This window comes from Callorhinchus milii, unplaced genomic scaffold (genome assembly GCF_018977255.1).
Source record: "Callorhinchus milii isolate IMCB2004 unplaced genomic scaffold, IMCB_Cmil_1.0 Scaffold12, whole genome shotgun sequence".
Lineage (NCBI taxonomy): Eukaryota > Metazoa > Chordata > Chondrichthyes > Chimaeriformes > Callorhinchidae > Callorhinchus > Callorhinchus milii.
The window spans coordinates 2,012,590-2,027,675 of NW_024704753.1; the positions used below are offsets into that span (position 1 = coordinate 2,012,590).

At 54.3% G+C, this 15,086-nt stretch overlaps 1 protein-coding gene across 1 annotated transcript; it reads right to left on the reverse strand.

Moving 5' to 3' along the window:
* Nucleotides 1-1,289: 1,289 nt before the first annotated feature.
* Nucleotides 1,290-9,597, reverse strand: chdh (choline dehydrogenase). Its single transcript, XM_007903403.2, has 7 exons — nucleotides 8,850-9,597; nucleotides 7,405-7,556; nucleotides 6,447-6,594; nucleotides 5,608-5,742; nucleotides 4,940-5,082; nucleotides 3,074-3,176; nucleotides 1,290-2,091 (listed from the first exon to the last, which is right to left on the reverse strand). The coding sequence occupies exons 1-7, from the start codon at nucleotides 9,595-9,597 to the stop codon at nucleotides 1,673-1,675; spliced, it is 1,848 nt and encodes a 615-aa protein (XP_007901594.1). The 3' UTR covers nucleotides 1,290-1,672.
* Nucleotides 9,598-15,086: the final 5,489 nt, after the last annotated feature.

Sequence of the window (15,086 nt, forward strand, 5' to 3'; positions counted from 1 at the left end):
ACAATCCAACTTTTTTTTTTCTGCGGTTTGTACAAATGCAACAGTAAATGTGAAACGACAGGAATATTGGGATGTCCTCCCGACGCGAAAGGCGCTGTGTAAATGCAAATTGTTGTTGTTGTTGTTGTTGTAGCAGGGGCAAGCCCCCTTGCTGCGTGCTCGCCTGGGTCCAATGTTGTAAAGAAGTACCATAAAATGGCCAAATTCTGTGCGGTCGGTGTGTGACACGCAGGGAGCTCTATTGACGCCACTTCCTGCGTGTGGCGCGATACACAGGAAGCACAGCTCGCGTTAGCGGCGACCTGGGAAGTTGGTAATTCCCCCCCCGTTAGGCCGGGATTTGGGGGTTTACGGGTAAGCGAAAGGTCGGGGATGACAATCGAGTGGCGCCAGACTGAGACCCCGTCCCTTTCCCTCTCCCCTCCTCTCTCCATCCCGGAATTGAGCACAATGAGGACCGACCGGAGAGAGGGAGGGAAGGAAGGTGGGGGGTGGGGGGGTGGGGAGGGGGGGGGGGTGGGGAGGGGGGGCAAAAGGGAAAGGGGGACGGGTTCGTTCGTGTTACGAAACATTCGTTTTTTCCCGTCTTATAGTAATAATAATCCTTCCATTTGACATAGCGCCTTATCACGTTTTCGAGACGTCTCAAAGCGAGAATTGACTGTGTATTTTGTGGGCGAAACGCGGACGCCAACTGCGCACAGCGGCGTCCCCCACAAACAGCCGTGGGTTGAGTGACCGAATTATCACTAGTATTTTCTTGGAGGAATTATTACCTCCGGAAAGCGATCCACCAATCGACTAACAACCGGGTCCCTACTCACCGCTGAGTAAACAGAGGCGTGTGTGGGGTAAGGAAACTTGCCCAACATCGCGCCCTGTCCTGCCTGGGAATCGAACCCAGGTCCTCTCGCTTGAGAGACGAGCGCTCTAACCACTGAGCTACAGGATTCCTGTTCAATAAACTAAGCATTGGCATCGGTTTGCCAAATATTCGCCGATCGGATTTTACATTTTTTTTTTTCTCTTTTTTTTTTTTTACGCGCACGAAACAAGATTAAAACATTGTCAACGGCAAAATAAATCATCCTCTTAAAATACGCCTTTAAAACCAGCCCGAAGGGAAGCACGACTCGTTTCAAAAGTTAAAAGAAAGCAATCAACTGTAACCGGTAACCGGTAACCGGCGACGAGACGCATTGTGAATTATCGAGCGTCTCGTCTTCATCTTCATCCGGAGACCTTTTTTTTTTTTTTGATCGTGACTTACGGCACCTCCCCCACCCCACCCCCTCCCTCACCCCCTGGCTCACCGCCACTGTCAAGCACTCCAGGACGCTACCCTACCCAACCCTACCCAACCCGCCTGAAGGACGCTGTGTAAAAGTCGTGTCGCTGTCATCTACAGCCTAAAAGAAAAGTGACGTTGAACCCATTTCAAAACCTTCCTCCCTTCCTGACTGCGGAATGATGATCGAGTGCAAAGCCGGGTCCAAATTTTTCCCCCTCCATCTCAGAACTCTGGCTGACACTTCTCTTCCCACCCCACCCCCCCCCCCTTCTTCCCCACCCTTCTACCCCCTTTCCCCTCCGCCCCCAACATGCTGGACGTCCTTACAACGAGACTCCTTCTTGTGCGGTGCGGGTCGGTGGCCTGTCTCCGGGTCTGGTTTTACCGCTGGGTGTCCAGGCTTTGGGGTTTGTAGACGGGGATCCCCTGGGCGCAGAGGGAGGGGAGCCCCTTGATGATGTCGGCGGCCTTTTCGGCGATCATTATGGTGGGGGCGTTGAGGTTGCCGCTGGGCAAGCTGGGCATGATGGAGGCGTCCACCACGCGCAGGTTCTCCAGCCCGAAAACCCGGGTCTCGGGGTCCACCACAGCCAAGGGGTCATTGGACTGCCCCATCTTGCACGTGCAGGAGGGGTGGTAGGCGCTGTCCGCTTTCTCCTTCACAAAGCGGTCGATCTCCTCGTCCGTCTGCACGCTCTTCCCAGGGGTCACCTCGGGACCTCGGAACTGGTCGAAGGCTTTCTGCAGGAAGATCTCCCTGGTGAGCTTGACGGACTCCCTCAACTCCCAAACGTCAATCTCTGCGGCCGCGAGACGATTTTTAAAAATGTATTATTAACGGTAGTAATAACATAATAACAATAATAATCCCCGTCTTTGATACGGCGCCTTATCACGTTGTCTCAAAGCGCTTCGCGCAACATACTGTAAAGTGGAGTGACTGTGTGTTTTGTGAGCGAAACGCGGCAGCCAACTGCGCACAGCGGAGTCTCGCAAACTGTCGTGGATTGAGTGACCACATTTTGGTGGGGTGGGGGGGGGGGAGGATTATTACGCCAATAGACTAACAACCGGGTTCCTACTTACCACTAAGTAAACGAGACTGTGTGTGGAGTAAGGAAACTTGCCTAAAGGTTCGCCCGGACGCCTGGGGAATCGAACCCGGGTCCTCTCGCTTGCGAACCGAGCGCGCTAACCACTACAAGTTTTGTTTAGTTTGCCAGACCCCGTGGGACCAGACTAGCGTGGAGGGGGGGTGGGCGGGGGGAATGGGGGAGAGGGGGGAGGAAAGGGAAAAACGAGGCAAAAAATTTAATCCAGCTGAGCTCAGTACAGCCACCGCATTGTCCTCAAAGTGCTTCACAGGTAATTGCCGGCACGTGTTAAGCGACTGTGTTTGTAGGTGAACGAGGCAGCCAGGGTGCACCCAGCAACGTTCACGGTCACTGTGGTTGGCAAACAAAGGCTTTGTCGGAGCCCATTTTAAGAAAAATCAATGACCCCGATAAGCTGAAAGCGCTGTGAGATGAGCGGCTGCAAGAACAAGGTACGATTGTTAACGGTTGTGATGATAGTTTCTCTGGACCAGGGGTGAGAAGATGATGTTTGTCAGTTCAGGGTATCAAGGGATAAGGGGCATAGGCGGGTAATTGGAGTCGCGGTACAGATCAGACGGGATCTAATAGAATGGCGGAACGGGAACATGTTCCTAAGAGCCAGTGGTGCGGCCTTGGGAAGATTAGACCCAAAGTTACTTGCGGCTGGATACAGATTGGAGCTGACCTGTGGCGAGGTAGTTTGGTTCGAGGATTGGATGGTCCTTGGGATCTGCACTCTTCAGCTTCATCCACCCCACACTGGTGGGTCTCATTGAGCCAACGTGGACCTGAGGGTGAGGAGGTTCAAGCATCACCGTTTAGTTCACAGTCAACTTTTGCCAATAAAACCAACAAACTCCCTTCACCGACACCAAAACCGTTCACCGACGTGATAGTAATAATAATATTGCATTTGACATAGCGCCTTATCAGGTCGTTGAGACGTCTCAAAGCGCTTCACAAGGTACACTGTAAAGTGGATTGACTGGCTGCGTATTTTTGCGGGCGGAAATGAAAAGACCTGCATTTCAACCAAGAGACCAAAAAAAATGTTTTCCTTCGGGTTGGAAACATACAATCGATCAACTGGGGACAAAGTACGTGACTGGAGAGAGAGAGAGAGAAAAAGAAATCGAGACTCGAATGATGTGACAAGTCACGCTGTTTCGACTGACTGCTTAGCCACAGATTGGAACGGGTGCTACATTCTCTCGTCAAGAGTCGAAATCTGCATCGTAACTTCCTCTTGCGCTGTTCACAGTGGCAAATGTGCCACACGTGGCTGGTCTGAACACCACAAGGGAACCTGGTGGAACCTGGAAACCTAAACCATATCTGACAGCTAGTGTCAAGAGGAAACACTAATTCCTCCACTTGTGGACTCATTGATGCTTTTCCTGCTTCAGAGAAGAGCCGCCTGGCCTCTGTTGTTGTGGGCCACCCCTCGGGCTGCTGAAACCCTCACCCACACATTCGTCGCATCAAGGCTCGACGATGGAAGCTCCCTCCTCATCGGCCTTCCCAACTCTTCCCTTCACAAGCTGCAGGTCATCCAAAACTGCAGCTCGTGTGCTCTCACGCACCAGGCTCCGTGACCCCATCACTCCCACCCTCGCCCGACCCCATCACTCCCACCCTCGCCCGACTCCACTGGCTCCCCATCCCTCAGAGGATTGGGTTCAAGATCCTCGTCCTCACTTTCAAGGCCATCCATGGCCTTGCCCCCTCCTACCTCTCTGACCTGCTGACTCCCTACCAACCTGCCCGCTCCCTCCGTTGAGCTCCGGCTGCTCCATGTCTCCCGCCCGACCCTCCCTTCCATTGGTGGCCGGGCTTTTAGCCTCTCTGGCCCACACTCTGGAACTCCATCCCACGGTCCCTTCGCCTCGTTTCCTCCCTCGCCTCCTTCAAGGCCGGTCTCAAGCCCCTCCTTTTCGATCGTGCCTTCAGTCGCCCTCCCCCCTCTCTGCCTTCCCTCACCCCTACCCCACCCCTCCCCCATGCTCGGGTCCTGACCCCCTGACTGTCCAGCTCCTTGGGAAGTCCTCCCGACGTGAAAGGCCCTCTGTAAATGTAATTTGGTTGTTGTTGTTGTAGCTGAGAAAACTAATGCAATGTAACAACTCTTGCATTGAACAGAGCACCTTTATATCGTCGAGACGTCTCAAAGGGAACGGCTGGGACTGTGTATTTTGTAGGTGAAACGAGGCAGTCTGTTTGTGCGCAGCCCACAGCGACGTCCCACAGGCCGCCGTGAAGCGAAGGACCGATTTACCCGGGGGATTGTCGGCCAGGACACCGGGAGAGAGAAATTCCCTTCTCTTAAGTCGATTGGCGGATCGCTTTCCGGGGATAATGATCCCTCAAAAAGAAAAAATTGGGGGTCACTCAATCCACCGTTGTTTGTGGGACATTGCTGTGTGCAACCGGCCGCAGTGTTTTGCCCACAAAAATCCACTTTACAGTATATTCTGTGAAGCACTTTAAGACGTCTCAACGATGCGACAAGGCACTACATCAAATGCAAGGCTTATTATTACAAGGAAGTCACCTGATAAGCTTCTGCATTTGGTGCCACCCTCCCATGGTCTATGACCTGCGAGGGTAAGAAGTGGAACTGGATATCAGGATGGGTTACTCCAGGGCGACTTCTGATGAATCCTCCGGTCTCCAAGTGAGCAGTCGCTCCCTCTCCTGAAAAGACCAAAGGCGGAAAAAAAATCAATCAATCAACCAACCAACCAATCAATCAATCAAGTCATTTCAACACAACGTCAGGAATGGCCCGGGAATTCCTTCCATGTTTGTTTCAAGACCTTCCTTTTCGACTGTGCCTTCGGTCATCTTCCCCCCTCCACTCCCTCCGCCCCTCTCTGATCCCAACCCGAAGCTGTCCAGCGCCTTGGGACGTCCTCCCGACGTGAAAGGCGTTGTGTAAATGCAGTTTGTTGTTGGTGGTGGTGGTGTTCCCGTCCCCTCTCCCCTCTGCTCACAGCCCAGTGCTGGGGAGTCAGCCTCAACTGTGAGCCTGAACCATTGGGACCAACTCGCCCCTGAGCAGTAGAGGCGAGAGACTGAGTGACTGGTTATTTAGCAGAGCATGCTGACGGCAATCTGTTAACGACCGGTTAAAGCTGTGACATTTCCCTCTGACTGTTTCCACCGCCCCCCCCCACCCCCACCCCACTCTCCCCATCCCTCCCCCACCAGGAGTCGTACCTGTGAATTTCAGAAACCACTCCAGACCGATCTTGACCATGTTGAGAGGTTGCTGGGACTGATATAAAGTGATGGGTTGGGTGCTGCCCTGTTGTACGTAGAGCTCTAAGTGATCCTGAAGGTTCTGACCCACCCCTAGAGAACAGAGAATAATTATAATAATCCTTGCATTTGAAATAGCGCCTCATCGCACCGTTGAGATGTTCTCAAAGCGCTTCGCAGGATATGCTATAAAGTGAATTGCCTGCGTATGTTGTGGGGTGAAACGCGGCAGCCAATTGCGCACAGCAGTGTCCCCGCAAACAGTCGTGGATTGAGTGGCCAAATTATTATTATTATTCATTCTTTTTTTTGAAGGGATTATTACCCCCGGAAAGCGATTTGCCAATCGATTAGCAACTGAGTTCCTACTTACTGCTGGGTAAACAGTAAGCTGCTAGGTAACCTCTGTAAGGAAACTGCCTGAGATTTCCCTCGGCCTGGGAATTGAACCCAGGTCCTCTCGCTTGCGAAGTGAGTGCCCTAACCACTGAGCTACGGGACTCCGAACACTCGTACGTAGCGCAAAATCACAGCCAGGTCCAACTGCGGTCTCACACCTTCTAAAAGGGCCAATTACCCCTCCCTCCCTTCCCCCGCCCACCCACCACCCAGCCCTGAATGCTGTCCTCAGATGGGATGAGCAAACTCAGCGTGGATCGATCCCAAGACCTTATGGCCCTGTGCTGGTGGTGTTGGGTTGAGGGTGGGGACTTTATCGACGAAGCAATCTCACAATGTCAGCCCGGCGCCCACGCGCACACGTGCTTTCCTGCCGCGGGGAGCGTGTGTTCCATTACCGGGGAGGTGGGAGACCACAGGTATCCCGTGCTGCTTGAGGTCGTCTGCGTTCCCGACCCCCGATAACATCAGAAGCTGTGGGCTGTTGATGGCTCCTCCGCTCAGGATCACCTCCTTGTGAGCGTAGACCTGGCGGCCAATAAGACCCCACACCCACCCCACCCAGTTCAGCTCCGTGTGTACAAAGTCCACTCACACCACCACCCAGAACTCAGTCCCATCTCAGGGCCCAATAAGGGTTGGGGGAGGGGAGGGGGAGAAGGGGGCACATATACACATGGACACACTGACCCCTTCCAGTGAGTTGTCATTCGCTGGATTGCGATCAGTAACCTCAGTCCTACCAAACTGTTCCTGAGACAATGACCAAGTTTGGATTGGGGTCGAGGTTGGGAGGATATTTTTCGTCCAGGATCAAGGGAGAAACTGAGCCCTGCCCACTCCACTATCGGCAGTCGGACCTTCAGCCTATCTGCCCCTCCCCACCCCCAACCCTCTGGACTCCATCCCTGAACCCCTCCACTTTTCCCGATTCTCAACTGGGAAGCTTTATCAGCCGGGAGGGACCTCGTGTCTCATCCGAAGGACATCTCAACAGCCCCAGGGCATTGCACTAGAACAACAGCCTGTCTGACACATGTGGGAACCCGTCAGCGTTGCTTAAGAGTCTCCAAACCAAGCTGAGATTTCCATGTACCCAACCCACACAAAGAAATCCCAGAGATAAGATTGTTGTAATGGAATGCGCTCTCTCTCTCTCACCCTGGAGGGACACATGCTGAAAGTCAGGTTGGTAAGAGCCAAGGCTTGGGGGGAGCCCAGAGGGTGCAATTGGGGCTTGGGGGGTGGTGGAGGAGGGTGTGGGGTAACTGCTGGAGTCTAACCAGCTAAAGTGCCACAGCCTGCGATTGAGGGTGTTGTCTGGCAAGCGTTGGGGGAAATGCGTCGTGTACCTACCTTTTTCTTCTCGCCACCCTGGGTGTACTCGATGCCCACGGCTTTGGTGCCCTCAAACAGGATGCGGGTCACGAACGCCTGCACCTCCGTTGACAGATTGGGGCGTGTCAACGCTGGGCGCAAGTACGCACTCGCTGCGCTCCATCTTTTACCTGAAAAATGCCGAGAGTTTTTTCATTAGTAACGCCGGGTGGGGGGGTGGTGCGCGGGGCTTGAGGGGAACGGAGGAAACCGTTTAAAAGTTCCCCTTCCCCCAGATAAAATTAGTCACGACACTTCACCCTAAAATCCTGCGATGCACTTTGAGACGTCCTCCCGACATGAAAGGCTTGACGCCCAAACGTGAGGAATTAGTGTTAAGAATTGTTCGACGGAGAAAGAACAAGGTCCACCTCGTTCGCATTCTACCGTCCTGGTAAGTCGCACGATGGAGATGTTTGATAGTATTATTAATAAAACATTTGTAGCGAATGGGCTCAAAAGCGCTTTTTACTGGCGGAGTATCGAGTTGTTGAGTATTGAGCGGATACTGTCAAGTCAGACCTTCAGCGCTGATTGATTTAGGCGCGGGGGGGGGGGGGGGGGGGGTTAGGTGGGAACACAGTGATAATGAGGATGTGGGTGGATATTTGGAATGGAGATACAGATCAGGCGTTATCCTGAAAATCTGACATTTGTCCGCGGTGCTGGTTGGAAACCAAACAAAGCACTCAATTTGCATATATTCAAAAGGGAACATTCAAATGCGATGGTTACACAAGTACACTGACGCAAGGGTTTTGTGCTTCAGCGTCTGTGGATGGGCTACCAGATGAGAATGAAACAAAAACAAGAAATTACATTTACGCAGCGTCGGGAAGAACCTCCCAAGGCCCTAGACAGTCAGGGATTTGGGCCCGAGCTGGGGGGTTGGGATCAGGAGGGGTGGACGGCGGGTGGGGCAGGGATAGGAGGGTGCGGTCGAAGAGGAAGGTCTTGAGACGGGCCTTGATGGAGGCAAGCGAGGGGATGAGGCGAAAGGAGCTGGGGAACCAGTGGAGTCGGGCGAGAGTGGGGGTTGATAGGGTCACAGAGCCTGGTGAGGGAAAGGACACGAGCTGCAAAGTTCTGGATGATCTGCAGTTTGTGGAGGGAAGAGTTGGGAAGGCTGACAAGCAGGGAGTTGGCGTAGTCGAGCCTGGATGTGATGAACGCGTGGACGAGGACTTCGACGGCCCGAGGGGAGAGGCAGGAGCGGAGTTCTGGTGGGGGGAGTGGCGGGGGTGATGTTGCAGAGATGGGTGGAGGCAGAGCGGGTCATAGGGTAGAAAGGACAGTTGCGGGTGACAGGAGACACCAAGGATCCGTACTGGCTCAGTGAGGCGCGTAACCATTTTTGGAGCCTATTTTCCACAGCCCAACACAACCCAACCCATCCCAGGCCCGGCCTAACCCAGCCCGAGTACCTCGGTGAATGGTCATGTCCATCCAACCGACCCCCTCCTGCTGGAAGCCATTCATGTCCTCGGTGAAGGGATACCCGGCTTGCTGTGCTGCGTCCAGGAAGGTCTGGTGAAGGATGTGCTGCGTCTTGGCTCGGGACACGTGCAGGGGTCCATCCCCCCCCCGGTAGGGGTTCGCCCCCAGCTCGTGGTTCTGAGCCTTCCTGAAGTAGGGTAGGCAGTGCTCGTAGTCCCAGCCGCTGGCGCCCTGGGCCGCCCAGCGGTTGTAGTCCTCGGCATGTCCCCGGATGTACACCATGGCGTTGAGGGACGAGGAGCCCCCCCACACCCTCCCCCGAGGCCAGTACAAGACCCGGTCTCCCATGTGCCGCTGGGGGGTGGTGTGGTAATACCAGTTGTACTTGTCGTCGCACAGGTTGTAGATCAGGGCGGCCGGCATGTGGATCTTCCACAGGAGGCGTTTGCTGCCCAGCACCGTGTCCTTGGGCCCGGCTTCCAACAACAGCACCGTGGCCCCCGTCCCCTCCGTCAGGCGGTTAGCCAGCACGCAGCCGGCCGAGCCCCCCCCCACGATCACGTAGTCGTACCCGGCGGGGGCCGCGGCGCTCAGGTCGCGACGCTGCCGGAGGGTCAAGGTGGCCCCCAGCACCCGCCCCGACAGCCCGGCTCCGACCGGGGAGGTCGGTCGGCACGCGGTCCTGGTCGCCAGGGCGCCCGCCGTTAAAAAAACGGCCCGGGAGGCGAGGAGCATGGCGCGGGACTCTGAGCTCGCGTTCCTCGGGGCGACGGCACGGAGAGAGCGGGAGGGGGGAGGGTGGGGGCTGGGGGGTGAAGGGGGAAACAGAGAAGGAGGGGATTGACAGTGTCCTCAGTCTTCACCGGCCAACGCTGCTGCTCCTCACCACCTGGAGACACGGGGACATTAATGGTCAGTGAACACGTAATACATTCGATAAATCCCTCCCCCCCAACATTCCTCTCTTTGAACACCGACCCCCAGTTCCCTTGGGATAGACGAATGAAGGAATGAATCAATCAATCAACCAACCAATCAATCAATTAATCAATGATTTGCTGGACTTTTCTAACCCCCTCCCCCCCACCCACTGCCTGTCTGGTTCTGCAGTTATCTCCCAACCAACGGCCGACCAGAGCAAATGAACCCACCCCCATTTACCCCCCGTCACAAAGGTGCCTCTATCTCCCCCTTTCTTCTTACCTTCCCGGCTCCAGCCTTGTGCGCACAGGAACACGGGACTAACGTCCACAGAATACACAGTCAAGTCACTTTACAGCACATCCCGTGAAGCGCTTTGAGACGTGATAATAACAGTAATAATCCTCGCATTTGATATAGCGCTTTTCACGTCTTCTCGACGTCCCAAAGCGCTTCACAGAATACACTGTAAAGTGAATTGACTGTATGTTTGTGGGCGAACGCGGCAGCCAATTGCGCACAGCAATGTCCCACAAACAGTCGTAGATTGAAAATGACCAATTTATTATTGTTTTTGGTTTTGGAGGAATTATTATTAGGCTCTGTGTGGAGTAAGGAAACTTGCCCAAGGTTTCGCCCTCTGCCTGGAACTGAACTCAGGTCTCTCGCTCGCAAAGCGAGTGCTCTAACCGCTGAGTTACAGGACTCCACGAGGCGCTCGATCGAACGCAAGGATTACTATTATTATGGGAACAGGAGGAGGCCATTCAGCCCCTCGAGCCTGTTCCGCCATTCCCTTAGATCACGGCTGATGAGTACCTCAACTCCGTTTGCCCCCCTTTGCCCCGTGTCCCTCGATACCCTGACCCAACAAACACCTACCGATCTCAGTCTCGAAAATTTCAATTGATCCAGCAACGACACGCAGCCTTTCGGGAGAGAGAAAGAGAGAGAGAAAGAGAGAGAGAAAGAGAGAGAAAAAGTTCCAGATTGCCACCAGCCTCTCGTGTGGACGGATAGGATGGGCTGGTGAGCGGAAAACACGGCGGTGGGGGGTGGGGGGAGGTCAGTCAGGGAAAGGTCTGCGAGCGAGCAGAGCGTGGAGGCGAGCGAGTTCAATGTTGGTGGCAGCTTGAGATTTTACGCTGATGAGGCAAAGATAACCGCACGTTGGCTATTCATTACCCAAACCCCCCCCGGCAGGTTTGTGCACCAGCTCCAGCCCAGCCCAGCGCTGTGTTTTCGGGGCTTCAGGCGTGTTACTCCGGCTCTCGATGGGCACCGCGCTAATTTGCCTCCAGCGCCCGTGATATTCCGCGGAGACGACGGCCGCGCTTTTTTGTCGAGGAGATCGAGCAATGATCAGCCGCTCGGTTTCTCTTTGGCTGATTGAAATGGAACGAGACGAAATGAAATGCGTGTGGGGGGTGGGGGGGATTGGGCGGGGGGGGGGGGAAGGCAGGGGTGTGGGGGGGGGGGCAACAAGCAGGTTGAGACTGACACCACTTATCCTAACAATAATACTATCAAATGCGAGGATTATTATTATTATTCATGATAATTGTTATTAATTAATACCCGGGACGGTCGGGAGTGGTTTTTGTGGGCGAACGAGGCAGCCGGTTTGATTGCATTTGCGCTGGAACATGATGATTACCGGAAAGAGGGGGTGTAGGGGTTGGAGGGGGGGGGGGATAGACTGAAGACGAGGGGTGGGGGTGAGTGGGGGGTCGGGGGGGAGAGAACAAGGAATGAGGGGCTTTGCATCCATCCAGTGCCCGATTCTAATTTTAATTTTATTTTGTCTCCTCGGGCTAAGGTGGACCGCGGAGGGCGGGCGGGCGGGCGGGCGGGGGGTGGGGGTGGGGGGGAGGAAGAAGGGGAGACGGAGCGCGAAGGGGGAAGGGAACCGCTTCTTCGGGGACCGAAACTCTGCGCTACGCAGAAACCCACTTCTGCTTTCAAAAGGTTTCGACAGAAGAAATTGCAGCTCAAAGTGCGCTCGGCTTAATGTTCAGCGCAAACCACTGTAATAACGTCTGGACTCTGTGCCCTCATTACCGCGAAAGCCCCACCAATTCCCCGCACCTGCCGCAAACTTTCCACCCCCCCCACCCCCCACCACCGACACCCACCCCTCTCCCCTCTCCCTCTCTCCCTCTCTCCCGTTGGCGGATCGCTTTTCCGGGGAGTAATATTCCCTTCCGAAATCATAATAATTTGGTCACTCGACCCATGACTGCTTGTGGGACGGACGCTGCCGCGGGCAATTTGCAGTCGAGGGTGTTTATTTAAACCTCCCCCCCGCCCCCGCCCCCACCCCCTCACCACGCCCCGAGCACCCCGCTAAGTAAACGGGGGGTCGGCGAGGGCGCGGCGGGGGTGGGGGAGAGGTGTGTGTGTGTGCGTGAGTGTGTGGGTGGGTGGGTGGGGTGGGGGGGGGGGGGCAGGTACGTGCACCAGGACGCCAACCCATCGCTGTACATAAACGCTGTTGTCGTCGTCGTCCGAATAGATCGCTCTCGAAAGAGCCGGCGAACGTCTACAACAACAACAACAACAAGATTCCATTTATTGAGCGCCTTTCACGTCGGGAGGACGTCCCGAGGCGCTGGGCAGTCGGGTCGGGACCCGAGCATTGGGGGGAGACGGTCAGGGCGAGGGGGAGGGAAGCGAGGGAGCGAGGGGGGGGGGGAGAGAGTCGAGAGGGGGAGCTGAAGGCACGGTCGGAGAGAACGGTCGTGAAAGGCTGGGAGAGGGCGAGAGGGCGCGAGGGCGCGAGGCGATGGGATTTTGGGGGGTGGGGGGCGCGAGATCTCCGGGCGGTGACGGTGGGGCAGTTTTTTGGGTGGGGGTGGGGGTGGCGTAGGTGTTGTTTTGGAGGTGGAGTGGGGTGGGGCGATGCATTCCGCGAGCAAATCATTCACAGAGTCCTCCGAAGCAATGAACGAACGACGTAAATCCTCGCAGCGAACCCAGAAAACGCGGCTCAAAGGCTCCGCCGAGTGAAACCCGGAGCTCTCTCTCTCTCTCTCTCTCTCTCTCTCTCTTTCTTTCTTTCTTTCTTTCTCGGGACGTCCTCCTGACGTGAAAGGCGCTTCATAAATGGAATCCTGTTGTTGTTGTTGTTGTTGTTGTTGTCGTTTCTTTCTTTTCTCTCTCTCTCTCTCTCTCGCTCGCTCGCCCCCCCCCCCCAAAAAAAAACACACGGGACGCAAAAGTCTACCGTTCACTTACTTAGACGACGATTGTTATTGAAAATAATAATTAATAACCGCCATATCACTAATTAATAATCGCCGTCGTCGTCACTAAACAGTAGACTTTGGTGCTCCGCGAGTTTTTTTTTTGTGTGTGGCCTTCATAACAATAATAATAACAATAATAATAACAATAATAATAACAATAATAATAACAATAATAATAACAATAATAATAACAATAATAATAACAATAATAATAACAATAATAATAATAATAATAATAATAACAATAATAATAACAATAATAATAACAATAATAATAACAATAATATTAATAACAAATTAATAACATTGGCAGATTTTCCGTGGGCGTGGGAGGGGAGGGGGAGGGGGAGGGGGGGGAGGAGCCCCCCCGGGGCAAAAAAAAACCCCACCCGCGCGCGCGTTACTTTTTTTTTAAAAACAAAAAGCGGTGTTCGCAAACACAAACGCACCCGCTTTCAGGTGCAATATTTATTAATAATAATAAAAATAAAAATAATAATAATAATAACAACAACAACAACAACAACAAATTAATAACATTAGCGGATCTTAAGCGCTTTGGGACGTCCTCCCGGCGTGAAAAGCGCTATACCTAAATGCAAAGGATTATTATTATTATTATTATTATTATTATTATTATTATTTTTGTCGGCGGGGGAGGGGGAGGGGGAGGGGGTGTCCCCTAAAAAAAAAACCACTCGCGCCTTTAGTTTTTTTTAAGCGCAACGTGAGGTTCTGCCCCATATCTGAAGCCCAACTTCCTGGTTGCGACTCCCTAATGAGAGAGTTACTTTCCCTTTCGCGGCGCTCCCCCCCCTCTCCCCCTCTCCCCCTCTCCCCACTCCCCCTCTCCCCACTCCCCCCCTCCCTCCGGCTGTTCATTTTAACACCTCTTTCTTCTCTCTCTTTCTCTCTCTCTCTCTCTCTCTCGTTTATCTCCACAATGCTTCGCGGCGGCGACGGCGGCGGTTTCACTCCTTTCTGAATCATCCGCTTTCTTTCTCTCTCTCTCTCTCTCTCTTTCATTGATGTCTCTCTCTCTCTCTCTCTCTTTCAGTCTCTCTCTCTCTCTCTCTCTTTTTCTCTTTCTCTTTTTGTTCGGGGCTACAATCGCACGCCCTTCCCCCTCTCCCCTCCCCCCTCCCCCACCCCCTCCCCCTTCCCCCCTCCCCCCCTCTCCGCTCTTTATTTTATTTTTTTGCTGACTCGCCGGTCTTACCTTTTTCTTGCGATCGGGCAAAGCGTGAAATCCAATCGCTCTCTCTCTCTCTCTCTCTCTCTCTCTCGCGCGCGCGTGTCTGCGCCGTGTCCGTGTCCGTGCGTGTGCGGGTCTGCGCGTTGCGTGTTGCGTGTGCGTGCGGCGGCGGCGGTGCGTGTGTGTGTGTGTGTGTGCAACGTTCAGTGTGTTCCTTTAATGGCCAAACTTGACCGCCTCTCTTCGGGAGACAGTGGGACTTGTGGGAGTTGGAGTCAAAGCCGAAGGCTCTGGTGGATTCCCCACTCAGTGACACTTCGCCCTCTTCTGCTCATAAACCCCCACCTCACCTCCAACCCCCACCCCCCCCCAACGCTCCGACTTTTCTTTTGCGGGGGGTGGACACACACACACACACACACACACACACACGGGTTTGCATCGACAACAACAACTTGCATTTACACCCCCACCCCACCCCCCACTTCGTGCGGTCAGGGGTCGACTCTCCGCGTTACGTGTTAATTCCGCACCTCCGCGACGACCCGCGCGTCTCCCCTCACCTGTCCCAGTTTCCCGGAGGGAGGGGTACACGAGCGCGAGAATGTTTTCGTGCATTGCATTGCATTGCGGGGGGTGGGGGGGGGGGGGGCGTTGATGTGCCTTATCCAATTAACCGGGCGTCTCGCTGCGCGCGGTCTTTGCCCCCCCCCCCCCCCCCCCGGGGTGGATTGCGTGCAGAGTAAATACCGCCATAAGCCAAGGAAATCAACCGTGTATAACGTTTAGGCATTTCAGTAATGTAGTGGGGGGGGGGGGGGGGTGGGGGGTGGCCCCTGAAGGAGGGGGAGACAACAGCT